This window comes from Lycorma delicatula, chromosome 10 (assembly GCF_047948215.1).
Source record: "Lycorma delicatula isolate Av1 chromosome 10, ASM4794821v1, whole genome shotgun sequence".
NCBI lineage: Eukaryota > Metazoa > Arthropoda > Insecta > Hemiptera > Fulgoridae > Lycorma > Lycorma delicatula.
Window position 1 is genome coordinate 93,146,095 of NC_134464.1, and position 21,147 is coordinate 93,167,241.

At 28.6% G+C, this 21,147-nt stretch overlaps 1 protein-coding gene across 1 annotated transcript in view; it reads left to right on the forward strand.

Annotated features, from left to right (window-relative positions):
• Positions 1-21,147, forward strand: part of LOC142331080 (visual system homeobox 1-like) — a 374,704-nt gene that overhangs the window by 80,799 nt on the left and 272,758 nt on the right. The window contains exon 2 of the mRNA XM_075376744.1: positions 18,657-18,710. Coding sequence (XP_075232859.1) covers positions 18,657-18,710 — 54 coding nt within the window. The remainder of the gene's footprint in view (positions 1-18,656; positions 18,711-21,147) is intronic.

A 21,147-nucleotide genomic window follows, 5' to 3' on the forward strand; every position in this document is an offset into this window, starting at 1 on the left:
TTCAAATGTAAGAATATACTTTGCAAATCATTTATATTAACAAAAGATGATCCGACTCTTTTTGTATTTTTCTATGTTTTTCATATTTTATTACCAAATAATAAAATCCTGTTCGTAAAATTTCTGAACTCGTCTAAACGTCAGTGTCTTCCGGCCTCTGTCTTGAAATGCATCTGAGGAGGTAACTTGTATATTACAAAAATTGATTTTAATTAGCGATCGAAAAAAATATTGAGACTATATAACTTGAGAGCCAGTATTATAAGATTATACCTGTAAAACTATTTTTCCTAATTTTTAAAATTTCACCTAACGATGTAAATTGTTTTTTGTTAATCTTTAAATGCAATGTTATACGGTAAAATATAAGACCTGGAAATACAATAAGACAAAGACGACTAAAACTTTACGGACAAACAGACTGAATGAACAGATTAAGACTAAACAGATTAATATTTAACAGTAAAAGAAGAGCTCATAAAGTTCAACATTACAGAAAAAGACTACCTAGACGGCAAAGAATACAAAAAAAATTTGAATTAAAGGTTCCTGCAGAAAAATTCTACGGGTGAGATTGGATTGAAGAGAGAAGAACTAAACAGTCCGAAAGAATGAAGAACTTTTGGAGGTGAAAGTAAGAAACTGCACGAAATGATATTTGCGTGATCCTTGAAGGCATATATGCGGAGAAAATAAATGTAATGTTATTAAGCAGGAACGAATTTTTAATCTTTATCAGATGGAAGGGTAATTCTACTCTGATTCCTAAAATTAGGATTCCAATAAATAATATTAAATTCGATCTTCCGATTTATGTTCGATCTTTCGTTTTAACTTTCGATTTAAGTTCAGTATAAGAGTTACATATCATCCTCATCTCATTTGGTCGGGGAGGTTGCTTATTCTTCCCAAGTTGAACATAGTGCAACGTACCGTGCTAGGAAAAATAAATAAATTTTATAGTGGACAAATAATTTTAAACTTTTATGACATGATGTGCGCCCCACATGACTTCCTTGTACACCTATTAAATTTTATTTTTAAAAGTACGTAAAATTTTATTTCAGTAATAACTTCTGATTTTTTTTCATATTTTTTTATTGTTAAAAATAAGGAGATGAAGTCTATTCGAACCGATGTGCCTTTCCCTTGTAAGATCCAAATATTTCATTAATTAAAATTCTATTTGGCTATAACTCTGGAATCGATGAAAACAAGTACCGCTTATGATATATTGTTCAAAAGCTCTCAATGAGGGTAGTTAAAAAAAGTCAAAAATCCAAATTGTTTTAACTTTTGGCTTTTTTGAACATTTACGGTTAAGTCGATTGCTATCAAAAGGGGAGGTGGACAACTAGATGTTACAACAGTCCTAAATACCAAAATTTCATCATCCTACGGCTAATCGTTTTTTAGTTATGCAAGATGCACACGTACGTACAGACTTCATGCCGAAAATAGTCAAAATGGATTCAGGGATGGTCAAAATGGATATTTCCGTTGAAATCTGAAAACCGAAATTTTTCGCGTTTACAATACTTCCTTTACTTCGTACAAGGAAGTAAAAAATGACAAATTAAAAATAATTATTAATTTTTGTCTAGCCCATCTGAAAGTCATCTGAAATATTTTTATCCTAATTTTATGGTACATTAAGACGTAATATTTTCGAACAGGAATAAATATTTCAATTTTTTTTTTAAATACACAAAAATTTTGTTTAATATTTTTTTTTTCTTTTTTTAGGTATATAATAAAGCCATAAAAGAAATATTAAAAAAATATTCTTTTCATTAGTAAATAATTTAATTTTAAACTCCTAATAAATTGTTTAGAAATTTTACAAAACTGTTGTCAGATTTTATGGTTACTGTAGAGTACAAAACAAAATTTCTTTTTTGTTTTTAAACAAATTTCTGCTCTCGATATACCTCATTCTTTATTATAAAAATAATAATAAACCAATTTGGAGTAAAACAAATTCCTAAAATTTAAAAAGACCGAAATTTAAATATTAATGGGATTTTTTAAATACACAATAACATACATCTAAAATTAAAGATAGCATAATAGAACTAAAGTTGATATAGAGGAATGAACGATCAGAGTCCATTGTCTTTAAATAAAAGAAAAATTAGATTAAAAAGAAAGGAAGTAAAAATTATAAAAAAAAATGAAAGAAGAAAAAATAATATAATAAATAATTCATCTGGAAAATATATGTACAAAAAGCCAAAAAAAATACATTTTTAAGTAGAAAATATATTTCATTTTTATATATCTAAACAAAGAGCACTAACAATTTACATGTAGGATTAACAGGAAAAAACTTTATAGAAAATATATATATATATATATATATATATATATTTATGTTAAATTATACGAAAAGAAATTTAAAAATAAAAAAAATTGTACTGAATGGAGTTAAGATTTATATATTAAAAATAATATCAAATAAGAAGCTTTAAGCAAAGGAATGAAGAGAAATATGTGAAACGTAAGATTTTTTTTATCTTTTATTTCCATATAAAATTACGCGAACACGTTTATGTTATGGTAGCTTTCTTTAAAATTTTTGAGAGAAAAAAGGAAAAAAGGGAAGGTAAAATAACTCGGAAGAGGGTTATTATAGGCTTCATAATCGTCATTATGCAAAAAAAGACGGAATCCTAAACTTTCCATTCATATCGTTGTATGGTGGTGGTGCGAGGAGTCATTACCAACTTAGGAAAAAAGAGAGAAAAAATAATAAATAAATATATATATATATATATATATATATAAAATATATTTAAGAGTGGATGTTAGACGCTTTAATGGTAAAATATATATATCTAAATAACGGTTCTACTATTATTTGGAGGACGTACTTTAGTTCTAACAATATAATGGTAGAAAATAATAAAATCAAGTAAATAAAGAAAAAATACCCTAAAAGGGAAAATCGTCCAATTATTTCAACAATCATATAAAAGAAACATAATACTTGCTTACATAAATCGGTCTTGGTCATTCGGGAATAGAAAGAAAAAAATTATTCTGAAAAAAATAGGAAGTAAACTCACGATATAGAATTACTTTCAACAAAGATAAAAGGGCGACCAAACATCCTAATTGTAAACACTAGATTATCAGTATTGTAATAACAATCGTGATCAAATATCGCGATATATACTTTTAAGATTACATTAAAATTAAAATAAATTTCTTTTCGTAAAAATCAAGAGGAAAATGTAATTCTACCCGATAAAGAAGTCCAACTGTGAGTTGTTTCTGATGCGCGACTTACACACGCAATTTAAATATAATTTTTTTTTTCTGTTTTTTTAATTCAATGATTCTAACTAAAGCGCGCGGGCTACAGTATTTAATTCGCACGGGTGTGGCGGTACTAACTAAAATAATGTAATTTCACAACTTACTTATGTACACACGTATTTATTTCGCATAACTCAAAAACGATTAACTGTAGGATGTTGAAATTTTGAATTTTGGAATACTGTAACATCTAGATGTGCACCTCCCATCTTGATTGCAAACGACTGGACCAAAAGTGTCCAAAAAGCCCAAAATCCAAAAAACATTGGATTTTTGACTTTTTCTTACTTGCAGTAATAAGCCCTCATTGAGAGCTTTACGACGGTACGTCATAAGTGGTACTTATTTTCATCGGTTCCAGTGTTATAGCCAAATAAAATTTTAATTAATGAAATATTTTTATCTTATAAGAGGAGGCACATCTCTGTTCGACAATGACTTCATCTCACTTTTTTAATTTTTTTTTTGTCTCAGGAAGAAAAATATGTTATTCTGGTAGTATTTTTTCTCTCCTGAATTCAAATATGATATCGATTTACCCTGCCGCGCAAGGTTTCCGAGAGACAGGCGTTTATAATTTCAAACATTTTAACGCTTTCTGCATTCTAAACTACACAATAATCAAATATTTGACTCGCGTAGAAAGTAAGAAATGACAATTTTCTGCTATATTTTCCAGTGAAGCATCCCTCTTGATGGTCCAACAATAATCGGCCGGCATATTCGGATTCCATTTTCCTTGATACCTCTTTTCCGTAGCTAAAATCTTCTAATGAAAGATCTCCCCTTGCTCATCGCTCAATGCGCCAAGATTTTCCGGTAGGAAATCTAGGTGCGATTGAAGGAAGTGTACTTCTAACGAAATATTATAACCCAAATTTTTATATTATAAGATCGTTGACAATATTGCTGTAATTTTCCGCCTTTTGATTTCTCAAAAATTTCTAAATAACGTTTTTGAATGCTTGCCAATATGCTTTCTCCAGTGGATTCAATAGTTCCTCAAAATTTTCATCGTGCATTAGCGATCGTATTTATCTTTGTATTCTTTTGAAGAAGATTCCATCTTTTTAGCCGAGAAGCAAGCATTTCAGACTATTTTTTGGGTGTTTAAATCTCGTATGAGATCGTTAAGATTTTCTTAGGTCAGTAAATGAGGTTCAGATGAACTGCTTTGTTCAAAAGTTGTATCACCAGAATGTTTCTTTTTCTTCCTTACTCACCAGACTCCTTGCTCATCAGACTCTGAGCTTTCTTCATCTAATGTCACATGTTCTGGAGTCTTTGGTATGGGCAGTTCTACGCAGTGTGGAAGCGGTCTCGTTGCAGATTGGAAGTTAGGGTACACCGTTGTATGTTTTGATTTTGACATAACCTTTTTAATGTTAGTAAAGCAGAAATAACAGTCAGAAGAATGATCTTTGGATTCCCTCAAATCATAGGGAAAGCAAATGGCAAGTGGCGTGTGCCATTTTTCCATGCAGTCAGAAGCCTAGAACACGATAAACAACAGATATGTGGGGCCCAGGTCCTTCTTTCGTCCTCGTCTTTACACCCAAAATGAAGTTCATAACGCATTTTTACTAATGGAGTAAGATTTTGACTTTGGAACTTGAGCGTCACTTCACTACAGACATAGCAAAAATTGTTAGATGATTTAAACAAACTAAAGTCGTTTTGTAACTAACGACTAATTATAGACGTAAAGTTGTAAATATAATTCAGACACACAAAGCACTCACAATTACGTGTTAATTGGTTCCTTGTCTCATAACCGGCATCGTTCTGATGAATGTGTGCTACACTAAAACACGGTTGTACACGTCTATACAAGCCTGAACCTTCACAACAGCAGCAGCGATACCCTTTGAGTTAGTTCCTTTGGTTAGCTTTCACTTGACGTTGGAGAAATTGATGAAAATACCGTTTTAAATTTTTTTTAAAATTAAAGTAACAAAAAAACTGTGGGTAATGGAGAAATTCCAAATACATATTTGAAAACAGGATAAAAAATTGCATTAAGTACACCTATTGATACTCGTGAGACAAAAATCATCTTGACCGGTGTAATTATTAACCTCTGATTGTAAAACAAATCTTACAATAAATAATACAATAAAACACTAAAAAATAAACAAATGAAAAAAATCAGAAGTTAAAATATCAGAATTAATGAAATTAATTTTTTGTACTTTTCATTTAAAAAAATGTGTATATGTAACTTAATACGCGTAGAAGGAAGTCATGTGATGTCCAAATCAAACTTTTTTTAGTCGCTAACAGATGCGCCTAAGAAAAATATGGCCTTAATTAGGCGAAATCTCGAGATACTGAGGGTACCTTGGTCTACACATTTTTGATCTTTTAAGTTGAAAATTCAATGGCATCAATGCCCCATATATAGAGGTAATCTGACCAAGTTTGGTAAAAATCGGTCCCGTAGTTCTGGTGACATAAGGTGATTTAGAGGACAACACAGAACACATGTACATACGAACATTATCATCAGGGAAATTTCCATCCGGTTTTTTTATTTTTTGGGTTCCTTAGGTGTCAAATTATATTAAATTTAAAGTTGACATAAATAAACTTTTTTAATCATTTTTTCTTAAGAATCATATTACGTCGAGTTATATCCATGCCGATAGATTTGAAACTTATTAAATCGTTTGATAATCAAGCTAAAAACTTAAGATGACCTTTCTTTTTTTATTTAGTCTCCGGAACCACCGTTAGGTATTACTTCAGAGGATGAATGAGGACGATATGTAAATGAATTGTAGTTTTGTACAGTCTCAGGTCGACCATTCATGAGATGTGTGGTTAATTGAAATCTCACCGCCAAAGAACACCGGTATCCACGATTTAGTATTGAAATCCGTATAAAAGTAACTGTCGGCCTGCGTGGCGCGAGTGGTAGCGTCGCGGCCTTTCAGCCGGAGATCCCGTGTTCGAATCCCGGTCACACATGGCATTTTCACACGTTACAAACATTGTCATCCATCTCATCCTCTGAAACAATACCTAATGGTGTTTCCGGAGGTTAAAAAAAAAGATGGATAACCTATTTTATTTCGAATTCTTTATTTGAAGTAAATTATCCCATCAGGTCGGTCTAGTGATTAACTCGTCATCGCAAATCAATTGTTTAATAGCTGATTTTCGAAGTAAGGTTTTGAAGTCCAAATCCCAGTAAAAAATTAGTTTCCTTTATACGGATTTGGACACTATACAGTAGATACCGATACTTTGGTGGTTGGAGCTCTATTAATCATTTTTTGTCTTCAGTCATTTGACTGGTTTGATGCAGTTCTCCAAGATTCCCTATCTAGTGCTAGTCATTTCATTTCAGTATACCGTCTACATCCTACATCCCTAACAATTTGTTTTACATATTCCAAACGTGGCCTGCCTACACAATTTTTTCCTTCTACCTGTCCTTCCAATATTAAAGCGACTATTCCAGGATGCCTTAGTATGTGGCCTATAAGTCTGTCTCTTCTTTTAACTATGTTTTTCCAAATGCTTCTTTCTTCATCTATTTGCCGCAATACCTCCTCATTTGTCACTTTATCCACCCGTCTGATTTTTAACATTCTCCTATAGCAAGACATTTCAAAAGCTTCTAATCTTTTCTTCTGAGATACTCTGATCGTCCAAGTTTCACTTCCATATAAAGCGACACTCCAAACATATACTTTCAAAAATCTTTTCCTGACATTTAAATTAATTTTTGATGTAAACAAATTATATTTCTTACTGAAGGCTCGTTTAGCTTGCGCTATTCGGCATTTTATATCGCTCCTGCTTCGTCCATCTTTAGTAATTCTACTTCCCAAATAACAAAATTCTTTTACCTCCATAATCTTTTCTCCTCCTATTTTCACATTCAGCGGTCCATCTTTGTTATTTCTACTGCATTTCATTACTTTTGTTTTGTTCTTGTTTATTTTCACGCGATAGTTCTTGCGTAGAACTTCATCTATGCCGTTCATTGTTTCTTCTAAATCCTTTTTACTCTCGGCTAGAATTACTATATCATCGGCAAATCCTAGCATCTTTATCTTTTCACCTTGTACTGTTACTCCGAATCTAAATTGTTCTTTAACATCTTTAACTGCTAGTTCCATGTAAAGATTAAAAAGTAACGGAGATAGGGAACATCGTTGTCGGACTCTCTTTCTTATTACGGCTTCTTTCTTATGTTCTTCAATTATTACTGTTGCTGTTTTGTTCCTATAAATCATACCTCTCTGAAATGGTCAGCCTGAGTCTGTAAAAGACTACACTCATTTACATATATATATATATATATATATATATATATATATATATATATTATCCTCATCTTCATGGAGGCGTAGGGAGTTGCTTATCGTTTACTAGTTGAACAGATTTCAACCTACACATTAGGGAAAAAATCTTTATTTTGTTAACCTATATAAAATTTATCGTGATTCAAATTTATCTTTAAAAAAAATTAAGAAACTTAATAAAATTGACCGATTCTTTAATATGAATTTATACCCGAGTGAAATTTGTAAAAAAATTAAAAAATCTACCAGTAATAAAGAATGTTTATTTATTGACACATTTTTAACCGTTTTTAAATTAATACTTTTTTAGCTACCTAACATTAAAATAAAAATAATTTACTTAGTCTAAATTTATTTTTTAATCGATTGAATATGGAAAATATATATTATAGATAACATAGCTGAATATAAAATATAATTGATTATGTCATAGCGGAACGGTTTCGTTTCGATCTTCCATCCAGCGCCGCCAGGTTTGAATCCCGGTCAAGCATAGCATTTTTCGCTATAAAATTACATTTTCATCGTTCTACGTTGTAAGTTTTCAGCGGTGAATTAATTCATTAAGGAAAAAAGTGAGGATAAGTGTTTTATACAATTTTTTGCAACGTAAAGTAAATGTATTAATGGTCAGGGAGAGCGTAAAACCTAAATTCCTAAAATAATATATCATATAATTTTATATAAAAAATTATTTTTGAAAAATCTTTTAACACCAGAAAAAGCAATTTTAAAAGAAAAGATTATTGTAAAATAATTTTACAGATCTCCGTCTTAGTTTTTCATCCGGAGGTCCCGGGTTCGAATGAGGCCGTCAGGCGTACTCTAAAAAGTGTGCATTTCACATTCTCATAGGCATATTCGAGCTTATGGTGTGAATTAATCGTAATAAAAAATATATATTTTTAATTTAATTTTTCTTTCTCAAGAAATGGTGTATAGATACTTTATTTACTGTGATGTGAATTATTTTTAAAAAAATATTTTTAGGAAATTTTCATAAAATTGTTAAAATAAAGTCATCGAATTATTTATAGAAATTAATTTTTTTATGGATAGATCCCTTATGATGGATTCAATTTTAGAAAAATTAATCGGCTACTGTTCTTAATGAAAAAGTTGTGACAACAATTCACACAGACAAGTTCTTATTGCAAAAATCAATTAAAGAAAAGACGCTACTGTTATCAAAATTATCGTAATAAATTTTGATAAAAATACACTAAATAGCCATCGTATAAAATTAGTTTACGTTTTGATTATAAATACAGTCCGTTTTATTTTCAAGATTTTTAATGTTTTTATTTTTTACAATTAGTCTTTAACGACAAGAGTGTTACGATAAACGTGTCGTCTTGAGCAGATTCGGACCGATCATTCCTGTGGCGTGTTGTTAATTGAACCGCAATCACCGAACGCCGGTATCCACAATCTAATATTCAAATCCGAATTAAAGTAACTACCTTCATTAGTATTTGAACCTAAGAACCCTCGACTATGAAATCAGCTGGTTTACGATGACGAGTTTTACCCTTAGACCGGGTGGGTATTATTTCTTTTAGTTTAGCTCGAATATTATATTTTTGCTTACAAGGAAATTTTTTTTTACCGACTTTTACAGATAATAAAATCTTTGTTGTTATTTAACAAACGAACATGTATTTGAATGAAGAAAAATCATATTTAAATTATCTCGTATATTCTCTTTCTCTCGTAAACTAGTTTTTTCAATCGCGATCGAATAAAACGCTTTAACCACAAATGTTTTTTTTTTAATCCATTCTTACAAAGCGTGCAAAGAAAACCCCGTAAAGTTTTAATTACTATTAATTTTTCTGATAAAAACTATTTTCCAAATTACTTGAAATTTGACTTCTGATTTATAACTCCAGACAGAGTTTTACCTTCAGTTTTAGTTACGAAAACTAATCCGGATCCAGAAGGATGTTACACAGCTATGAACAGATGTCATCCAAATATAGATACATCAGATGTCATGGAGACTTAGTGATTATCGTACGGTTAGCTTGACTTAAAAATTATTTTTTGCTGTACGATTTATGAATTAATACATAAAGAAATTCCTGTTACTTCAAATAAATATTGATTTAATGATTTTTTATGTTTAAAAAAAAGAGTTCATTTTTTTACGTAAAAGTTTGCTATTTTAAATTTAAAATTCTATATCTAAGAAAACTGATAAAAAGTTAATCCGAATACTTTTTTAAAATAAAACATAAAACTTCATGTTTTATCGATAATATTATTCACGTTTATCATAACAAAACGTAAATAACATAATACAGATTTTCGTAATCCTTTTAAACCGAATAAATTTTATCGTGTCATCTTACAACAAATTATTATTGCATGTAAAAAAATATTACGGTGAAAGATAAATATTTTTTTTTCTAACGAAAATAAATACGTTAATTATTTTTCAAATTTATTATTGCTATTTTTTAAATCGTTTACTTATATAAAACCAAACTGCTGATCGCAAAAAAAAATGAATAAATAATTCGAATTAATAATTAAATAGCAAAAGTTAACGACTGCCGCATAAATGAATTACAAAAAAAATTAAAAGGGAATAGAATTTTTATAAGTTACTGGTTAACAAAAGATAAAACCTGAGAGCTCATAACACTAAAAAAATAATCATTAAGTATATTATAAAAATAAATAGATATACTTAGTATTATTTTAACAATGTTGGCCACATTGTAGTAAGACTAATATATAATTATTTACACTAGAATTGTACTCATTAGTTATAATGATAACAAAATAATCATAGTAATTGCAACGGTGACAACAGACTACTTTATATTATTATTGTCTAGGAACCGTTTTATTATAAAGCAATAAACAAAAAATAATATTCAATTCATTGTTAATTTTAGTGACTGTGTAAAAAAACAAACAATAATAATGTAATGTAATACAATAGAATTTGGTACCCGATAATTTTTCATAGCTATAGGCAACAAAATTACCCGACTATATTTATTAGCAACAAACGTAAATTACTATTATTATTTCACCTTGCCGATTATTTATTTCGGAAGTTGGCAACTTTAATATTAATGAATATGAAAATCGATAGAAGTTTATAATTTTTAATTTATTCTTTACGTCGTAACTTTTTTTTGTCGATCTCCACGGTGGAGCGGTAGCGTCGAGAAGATCACGGGTTCGAATGCCGGTTAGGAACGGTACGTTTTATACATTATAAAAATGCAATTTATCATTTAATTTTCATAATGGGATTATGAACTCCATCAACCTTCTGCGATGTATTAATTCATCAAGGGAAAAAAACACCAACACATTTTCTTTTTATTTATTAAATAGTTTAATCGTCTAGCAATCATTATTATATTAATTTTTAAGCACTTTTTTACATATATACGATTAATATATATAAGCAACGTTATATGAGGTTATTTCAAAGATCATAACAGCTTTTTTATACAACTCTTAATTACTTATAGTTAAAATGACAAAAATTACTTTCCTTCAGAGGAATGCATATTGTAATCTACGATGAGTTCTATTAAAAAAAAAAAAAAAAAAATTTTCACACACAATATATATATATATATATATATATAATATTAAAGTTTGAAACCAGTGTATTTTGTGGTTTAACACTGTTTTACACAGTGTACTCGTATTTAATTGCGTAACAAATTTTGTCTTTTTTCCAGAAGTCATTAAACATGAGAGATCTATAAATATATTATAAATTTAATTATTTATAATTTTTTTTTTAAATTCAAAATTAATTTTTCTACAGATTATAAGAAATTCAATAAATCAAATACTGTCTCAAAAAAAGTTAATATAATAATAATTATTTTTATCGAATATTCTTCAACCGAAGATTTGTCTGTCTGTCTGACCGTTTGTTTGTTTGTTCGTTCGTACTGGCATTACGCAAGAACGTATCGACCGATTGATTTCAAATTTACGAAATAAATTTTTTTATTCCAGGAAAGATTTTAAGCTATAGAAACTTTGGAAGTGACGTTGTGAATTAAAGATATCCATTAAAGGAAAGAAAGATTAATCCTTTAGTTCATTATTATATTCCTGTCGCCATAACAACATAAATAATTTATGAATTTTTCGTCGCCAACGTGTGTGTAATTTAGTTACCGTAGTTACTAGTATTCTATATAATATTTCGTGAATACAAGGTGTTAGATACGGATGTTCTTGGCGGTCGGGTTTCAATTGACCACACATCCCAGAAATGGTCGACCTGAGGCTGTACAATACTACACTTACACTCGCACATATCATCCTCGTTCATCCTCTGAAGTAATACCTTAGGTGATTCCTGGAGGCTAAACCGGAGAAAAGAAAGTTACTGCTATTTTGTTTTTCATAATTAGGTTTCTTTTTCGAGTTTCTTTAAAGCCCGAATACTTTAATCGTTTTTAATATTAATATTCTCACAAATATGAAGATAACCAACACTGCGGAGAACCAGCGGGCGGAACCCTCTGACTAGACGAGAAGCGAAGGGAACCCTGCTGCCCTGGAGTCTTTGGGAGGCCCCAGGGTTCGCCTAGGCCGACCAAGTGTCCAGTGGGTGGAGCTCCGACCGGCTAGTCTATCTATAATTTTCAATCTTATACTTCAAAGAAATTTGTATTTACAAAATTTGTATTTGTAAAATTAATGTTGATTATCGATTTAGATTAAAAAAATTGACCCGTAGCCTAAATACGGTTGAGAAAACAAAGGAGAAATCAAACTATATTTTTTGTTTACTTTTTTTTATCTGACTCTTCTCTTTTAAATTCCCTCTAGTAAATCTGTTAAATATTTATTAAACCCCTTAGTCATACGATTTTATTGATCGATAGAGGGTCTTGATATTTGTAACCGTAATAATTTTATCGATAATATTTTTTCAATTTTTAATACGAAAGATTGATCTGTAATAAAAAGTATACTTCTTTTAAAACAATACAAAATTTACTAAGTGGAAAGAAAATCTAAGAAAAAATATACACGCAGGAATCGTAACATTAAATTACGCTATTAATCGTAAATTCACCATTCAGATGGTGTCCGTTGTCAATATTCTTTTTAGAGCTACTTCCTCATTATCACAAGGTTATTAAACCTATCAAAAAGCTATGACCTTATACACGATAAAGCGGTTGGTCTCGTTCAGCCGTAAGTTGATATTTCTAAGTAAATACATTTGTAATATCAAGGACAGAATAAGATTTGAACCGGTATAATACAAAATAAAATTATTTTTTTGTGTTATTCTCTTGTTATATTTTATTTTTTCATTTGCAGTTAGATTATGTTTGTTCTCAAACATAAAACATCAGTAAAAAATTATATTTTTTTTGTTTCTATTTGAAATAAAAATAGCGGAAACGCATGGTAGTTTAAAAAAAAAATTAATAAAGTGTTGTGATGCTAATTACAAGCTTAATTATATCGACAAAAAGAAAAATTAATAGAGAAGGGAAAAAAGGTAAAACATTGAAAAAAGAGGTATAACTTATCAGTACAAAACGTGGGTGAATCACAATCAGGTAAAATAACGAGATATTTACATTTACGTTTCGATAAACAACTCATATAGAAAATATTCATACACAAAAAGCACAAACAACTTATTTAAAATGATCTAAAGACATTTTATTTTACAATTCATTTTGTAAAACTAGAGGGATTTAGATAAATAATCAAATGCCACAAACAGAAACTACTCAGAAATATAATTTAAAAATTGTGTGAGTAATTAAGAACACGCCTTAACTTGAAGAGTTTTCGATATATACACGAGGATTCCTACTTTGTTTGACATTTTCAATATAACATGCCGGTTTTAAGTAATACGATTAGGCGATTTATTTTAAGAAAACTTAATAGAAATCAATAGCCGACTTACAAAAGTATTTAATAGTAATCTAGGGGATCGATCCGATCGTGTTAATAATTTAGAAAATTTAATTTCTAGCAATCTTCTTAAAATTTTGAATCGCATAGATTCCAGATAAATGAAGTTTAAAAAGAAAACGCTAAACGATGAAGTAGTATTTCCTTTAAATCTACTTTGAAATTTTTATGACATATTAAAAACCTTTTTAAGTACGATTTAAAGCTTAAACTTATTATTTAAATTTTCTCTAAAATTCAAGGGTAAAAATGTAGCGAAATAAATAAAAAAATAACATACGAGTTACGAATACTTAACGCTAAAAAAGCAGATATGTTATATGTTAAAATGTTCAGTTATCATCTCGCTTTTACGTTGACATAAAATGAACAGGTGCTGGAAAGACGCCGTATTGCCTGGGTCTGGTATCAGTGAATGAAATACTGAAAATCTAACATCGGTTGCCGACACAGGACGAAGCTGTCAAAATGACTAGTATGTTATTATAACATTTAATAATGTTATTTTAGCGGTAAAATGTTGACATGTGACTTGTTTTTATAGCTAAAAGTTACTCGACCGTGTTTCTATTTACCATCGGTGTGTTTAAAAACCAGAATGATTTTTAAGTAATTTTCTATTTAATAATTTTAATTTCTTTTTATCGTTATTAATGTATCCGGTTATATTCCGAAATGAAATTACAAATTACATCTGCGTACTTTTCTTCGTATTTCAATTTTACGATATAAAAATTTGAATTTAGAAATATACTTAGATTAATACCTACAATTATATTATACGAGCATCTTAATTTAATGTCTTCTACTTTAAAAATTACTGTAGATTCTTAGAAAAATACGAGTAAACATGAGTAATATCTATTCCAGTACGATGTCATTTTATTAAAATAAAACTGAAATAATAATAAAATTATTTTAAGGAAACCGGCTTAAACAGAATGTAGGCCCTAATAATTTTGGATGACAGGCAAACCAAATGAAAGTACTGGAATATCTGAATCTTCTTTCTTTTTCGCTTTCATTTCGACTTTTGATCGTCCAAAATTCTAAATCGTTCGCTGCTTAAAAAAATTATATATAAAAATGATGAAATTTTTGGTGAAAAAAGTATATTTAAATTAATGATAGGTGAGGGGACTCCAATCGGCATTAGAGCTTATTTGTGTACGGCTAAAAAAAAATTGAGAATCAAAGTTAATCGGAATAAATTGAAGTACATAACATTTGCCGTGAGAAGAGGTGACTGTCCCCATATGAACCTAAACCGTGTTTTGATTCCACAGTCAGAACGCGCACAAAATCTTAGAACGTACCTAGATCGGTGTTTGTTCTCGAAGGACTGGGAATATCACTTGAAACAGAAAAAAAAATGAACGCTAAATATAGGGAACTATTTTAGCTGTTGAGAAAAGGCTTGCATCTCACGTCTAATAAAATTCTGACGTACAAAGTTGTCGTACCGCCAGTCTGGACTTAAGGTGTGGAGTTACGGGGAACAAGTTAAAAGGAGCGTTGACGTTATACAACGTTTCCAAAAGAAAATAACGAGAATAGCTGCAGAGGCGCCATGGTTCTCATAGAACGGTGAGATTCACGAATACCAAGAGTTTCCGTCTGTTCGTGAGGCTATGAAACGGTAAAATATTAAATACCAACGGAGTTTAGAAAATCACGTCAATGACTAGCAAACAATCTGCTTGATAACAGGAGGACGTCCGAAGGTCTTCGTATTTTAGTCTTGGGAAATATTGGATGACAGCATACTGGATGCAATGTTATCACCGCTGCTATTATTACTTTTTTTGGTTTAGTTCTTAACTATTCTGTTAATTTTCACTTATCGCATTGCTCTTGTTACTATCTACATTGTTACGTGTTTATTTTTACCGATTATTTATTCATTATTTATCTTTCTGAACCACGAAGCGAATGTTGATGATATATTTTTGTACTTAAAGAACTTTGGTTCGGTAACTTTCGTTACTTTTGTTTATCGTTTAATTGAATTACGAGAGTTTAGAAGAAAATGTTAAATACAATTTTTTTATCTCCAGAATAATTTTCTGTTTAAATAAATAAATATAAAAAAAAACAAAAATAATAACAAGCCATTCTTCAGAAAAATTTATTCTTAAATTTCATTCTAATTTACTTTACTAATGTATGAACAAGATTAAAAAAGCTAAATCAAAATATTTACAAAATTATTTAAAAGACATGCCAGAAAATTCTTAAATTTATTTACCGCCACTATTTTTTGTCGGCTTTCTTTCTTATTTTAGAAGAAAATATCAAACCGCTTTTTGAAAGTAAAATTTTTCACGAAAAACTAGGAACTCTTCCGTTTTAAAATTTAACTTTTCTGACTCATCTTAGAAAAAATTGTAAATTCGTTTACTTAAAAAAAAAAAAAAAAAAAAAAAATCAAATTAGATAAATTTTCTGGTATTTTAATGTTTTTAATAAATTTTACGAATTTTCGAACAAAAGTAGAGTATTACTTTTAGTCACACGGTTGGACTGGGGGCGAAAATGAACTTGCTTTTTTTATTTCATTTTGCCGTTAAAATTTTAGATTTTCATGGCGAATAGAAAAATTTATTACAGCTAAAAAAAAACACAAATAATTTTAAACAAATCTGTCTATAAATAATGTATCGGCATTTTTAAGGTTTCACATTTAATTTAATTATAATTAATTGTTTATGGCTTTTATTTGTTTAGGGCTTTATGACTATCTCAGCTATTTTTAATAAAAATTAAAAGAGTAGAGAAAAAAGTATATATATATATATATATATATTTTTAGTGATGGGAATAATTAAAAAAAATAAATATTTTAAATATTCACACGTACGTTAAGCTTAACAAATTCGCTTAAGTAAATTTTTCTCTAGATCTAGTATTCAAATCCGTTTAAAAGCAACTGTTTTTACTAGGATTTTAACTTTAGAACTCTCGACAGAGAGTTCTAAACGCGGATGGAAAACGATATAATGAATTAAAAAAAAAATGGTTAATGTATATAGAAATATTTGAGCAAAACTTGAAGAAAATCGATTCGGTCACTCCTGAGATAAAAGGCCAAAAGCAGTGAAACATGCATACGCACGTACATACATAACTATATATTTTTTTTTGTCTAGACGAACTCGTTTGGCCCTAAACGTAAAGTTTTACAAAAATCCTATACACCATTTTTGACATGATCACCGTACGTTCTTCTTTAATATAGTCATTATATCGATCTTCGCCGGAAAAATAAAAATCAATTTTTTCAGAAAGATTCTGCATAATTGTCAAGAATTGATAAAATGTACGTATACTAAATCCAATCGTTAAATAATATTTTATATTACAATCAAACATTTTAGATAAATTAAAAAGAGAGATTGTTATATCAAAATGTACTGAAATACGCAAAAATTTAACTTTAACAAAAAAAGTATCTGATCGAACTTTTTCTTTCTTCTATCTAAAAAAAAAAAAAAATTAAAAGCTACTATAAAGTTCAAAACGTTTATAATCGGAATAAAGATCTTAGGGAGTATTAAATCAGTAAAATATTAAGTGAATCAAAACTTTATAACATACGTTACTTAACGATAAAAAAAGAAATAGGTTGAATGTTAAAGAAGAGTTATTATGACGATGTAAATGAGAATGCGTTAGTAAGCGGTAAATGCGCGACGATGAATGCGCGTGAGTGAACAAGCTTACAACTACTAAAGTCTATAGGGATCTGGGCGACGGTTGGTTTAGATATGGACCAGCTGGAACAAAACAAAAAAGTGATCGATAATTAGCCATAAACTTCAAACACAGTGTGTTTCGTAAACTGATGGCGTAAACCGAGAAAACAAAGACAATAGACGTTCTTATACTTTATTCTTTTAAGTTTGCATCTCTTTTATTTGTAATTTTATTTTTTAATCGGTGAATTAAATTTACTTATTTATAATTTTTTTTTTTTAAATAACTAAACATTAATATACTTATTTTTAATTTTACAATTCTTTTATAGAATTATCAAACAACCTATTCTCATTGTTATTTTCATATTAAAAAAACATATTTATTATTAATTAATTTTCAAAAGAAATTCATTTAAATTTTAATTTAATTAGTTAATAGATTAAAGAAAAGCCCGGTAAAATATTTCAAAATAAACATATTATTGTTACAAATAAATGTTAAGCTAATTATTTTAATTAAATAGAAAATAAAAAACCTAATTAATATATACATTTAAAATATTTGTTTTGCAGCAATAATAATCTTTATTATTTTATACATGCTGGTAATTTATTTTTTATTTTTACGTTTTTGTAGAACAACATTGTATAAAATATACACGTAGTTTGAAAAATGTTAACCCGAAGAGACAACCGAAAATTGTCATATCTATACTTCTATCAAAAATATTTGATTTTAAAAATTAAAATTTAATATAAATTACATTAATAAACAAATCTACTTATATTATTACCTGGCATTAAAATAATTTAAATCCGTATTGAGTATTAATCGATTTTGACAATTATAAATTAATTTTAGGTAAAAAATAATATAACAATAAAATAACGAGTGTTTAAGGATTTAAAAATGAAATAATTCGTTTAATTTATTCAAATTTAATTTTATTGTTACATTATGATGTATACTCGTACATCCACCGTAACGAAATATCTCAGAGCTATATATATAATTTTTGTTTCTAACTTAAAGAAACCGTAATTTTTTGCAACGAATCTATTAAATTTACATTAAAAAACTACTTCTTCGTGTATTTTAATCGAAAACATTATTAACGAATTAAATATATACTTCTAAAGAGGAATTATATAAATTTATCAAATAATTCATATATACATTTTTACAAATTTAAATATATTATGTTTTACTTCGATTATATTTATAACTCAAACGAATTCGTTATAAAAAACCGTGTTATTATTAAGTAATTCTGTTATAATAAAAAAAATGTATAAAATATTTAGCGAATATTTTTGAACGTTAAAAATATCATATTATATAACAAAAATTACATTAATAAAAATTATATTAATTTATTTTCAGGTTTTCCACAATTACAAAAAAATTCTGGATTTGGAGCAGGAGCATGTATGCCTGGTGAGTAAAAAATATTCTTCAATTATAATTATTATTTAATAGGCTACTTGTAATTAAGGTGTAATCTAATTAAAAAATATTCTATTCTAATCGGTTTTTTACTATTAGGATAATGCAATAGCGGTGTATTTAAAGTAAAAAAGGTTTGTCGATGTAGTATAATGCCATAGCACAAATATTTTCCATTATACGTTTCAATTAAATATAATTTACAAATTTACCTACTTAGGTTGAAATCAAAGATTTCTTCTCTGAAACAAAAAGCTACACAAAGCGAACGGAAGATTTATATACTTCTTAATCTCGATGTATAACCCTATTAAACATTTTTGAAACGAATTTATAACCTTAACTTTTACTTTAAAGGATAAAAATTTGAAAAAATATTAAACAACCCTAATAGAATTTCATAAAACAACCGCAATCATATTTCATAAAGAAATTTAGTAAATTATTTCAAGATATGCATCTAAATTAGTAATATTTTCAAAATAAAATTCTGGCAGATGACCGTTAGATCTGGAAGACTAATTTCTTTTTTTTATTTCTACTTATGTATTAATAGAGTTTTCAGTTTCGAATTTCATAAAATAATATGTTTGTATAAGTCTTTTTAAATTTTGTTACGAACGAAAATAAACACATTATTATTACTTCAAATGATGATTTTAAAATAGATAATTACAATTAAATAAATCATTAAATTAAAAATAAAATTCGTAATATCTATCAATTTTACCTCAAAAACGATAAATTTATCGCTTAAATTATTAAAACTAAAAACAAAAAACATTAAAAAAGTTTTGTTATAAAGGAATTGTATGTTGAGTTATTTTAAATAGAGTAACACACTAATAATACATTATGATTTTGTATTTTTTGGTTTAAATTTCACTTTTATTCCCACTGATATCCATCAGAACAAAATTTAAAAAAACCAGGAAAAACAAAACAAAACTTATGAACAATCATTCCTTAATATGTAGGCTAATAGAGCACAGTATTTTACAAAGAACAAAAAACAATTGAATAAGTAAAAACGAAAAAACTGCATTAACAAGCAGAGAGGTTAATGACTTAATAATAAGTTACACTGTTTACGGTAATTAACGGTCTGTATATAGGCCTTGAAATATCACACTCGTGTAAAGGTTATATCAAACAATGTCAGTAACCGATTTAAAACCGAAGCACGACATCAATGCGTTTAGTATAAGAATGATTATTTCTGTCGTTCGAGTTGAAGACTAAATCGTACGTGTACTACATTCTTCTCGGATCGAACATTGAGGTTTGAGGGGCAGAAAGATTTTTTTGGGATTTTTGACAAGGACAAGGGCAGTATAGGTGAGTTTCACTAAGGTAAGAAAAAGAAAGGTAAAAATAAAGAAGGAGTGCATTGTAATAAAACACAACGAACCAACGAATGGAGTGAAATAGAAAACCGGCTGGTGTCACCCCCAACACGTTAAGACAAAAGCCCCCTTCTTTATTTTTCACCCTCCCAATAGTCTTTTAAAAATTCTTTCTTTCTTCCTTTTTAAATCTAGCCTATATAAAAAAGCTGGTTTTACTACTGCTGTCATTCTAACGCTGATATAATACGCTTTTGATTTCAATTTTAAGCGTAGAATATATAGATGTCATATAAAGAGCTAATAATAAAAATATTTAAAAAATACAAATATTTAATTAAAATATTTGCGATATTATAGAAGAAAAATATATTTAAAAACCTGGAAATGCAAAATTATTTGGTAGTTTTTTTTTTTTTTTGTATTATGCGATATTTTTTATATTCAGCGGGTTAGTTTCTCAAACCGAATCGATTTAGTCCGAATTTTTGCAAGACAGTTCAAAATAAAAATCCGTGGAAATGAAGGTGAACAATGTTCTTATTTTTTTCTTAATATATTAAAATACGATTGATGTTCTTCTTATTTTACTATCTGCTTATACAATCGTCCGTGATACTTATTGAAATTTTTTTAAATTAGACAATAATACTGCAAGACTTTATTAAATTTCCGTTCTAAAAACTAGTGCACTTCAGATTATTCCCGACTAAAAGTATGATATACGAGGTGCGACAATAAAGTAATGAGACTGATGTGAAAAAAAATGTTGCTTACCGTTTGAGTTATGTTTAGTGTTTCTCCTTCAAAGTAGTTCCCCTCTGATTGCACACACTTATTCCAGCGCTTCTGCCACTGATGATAACATTTCTGGAACTCATCTTCTGTAATATCCTCCAAGATCCACAGCTTTGTCACACCTTTTTGGACATCTTGTGTTGTTTGTAAATGGTTTCCCTTGACCGCCATTTTGACTCTTGGAAATAGAAAAAAGTCGCACGGAGCGATATCTGGTGAATAAGGTGGCTGTGGTAGTAGTGAAATTTGTTTTGAGATTAAAATTTGATGTACTGACAGAGCAG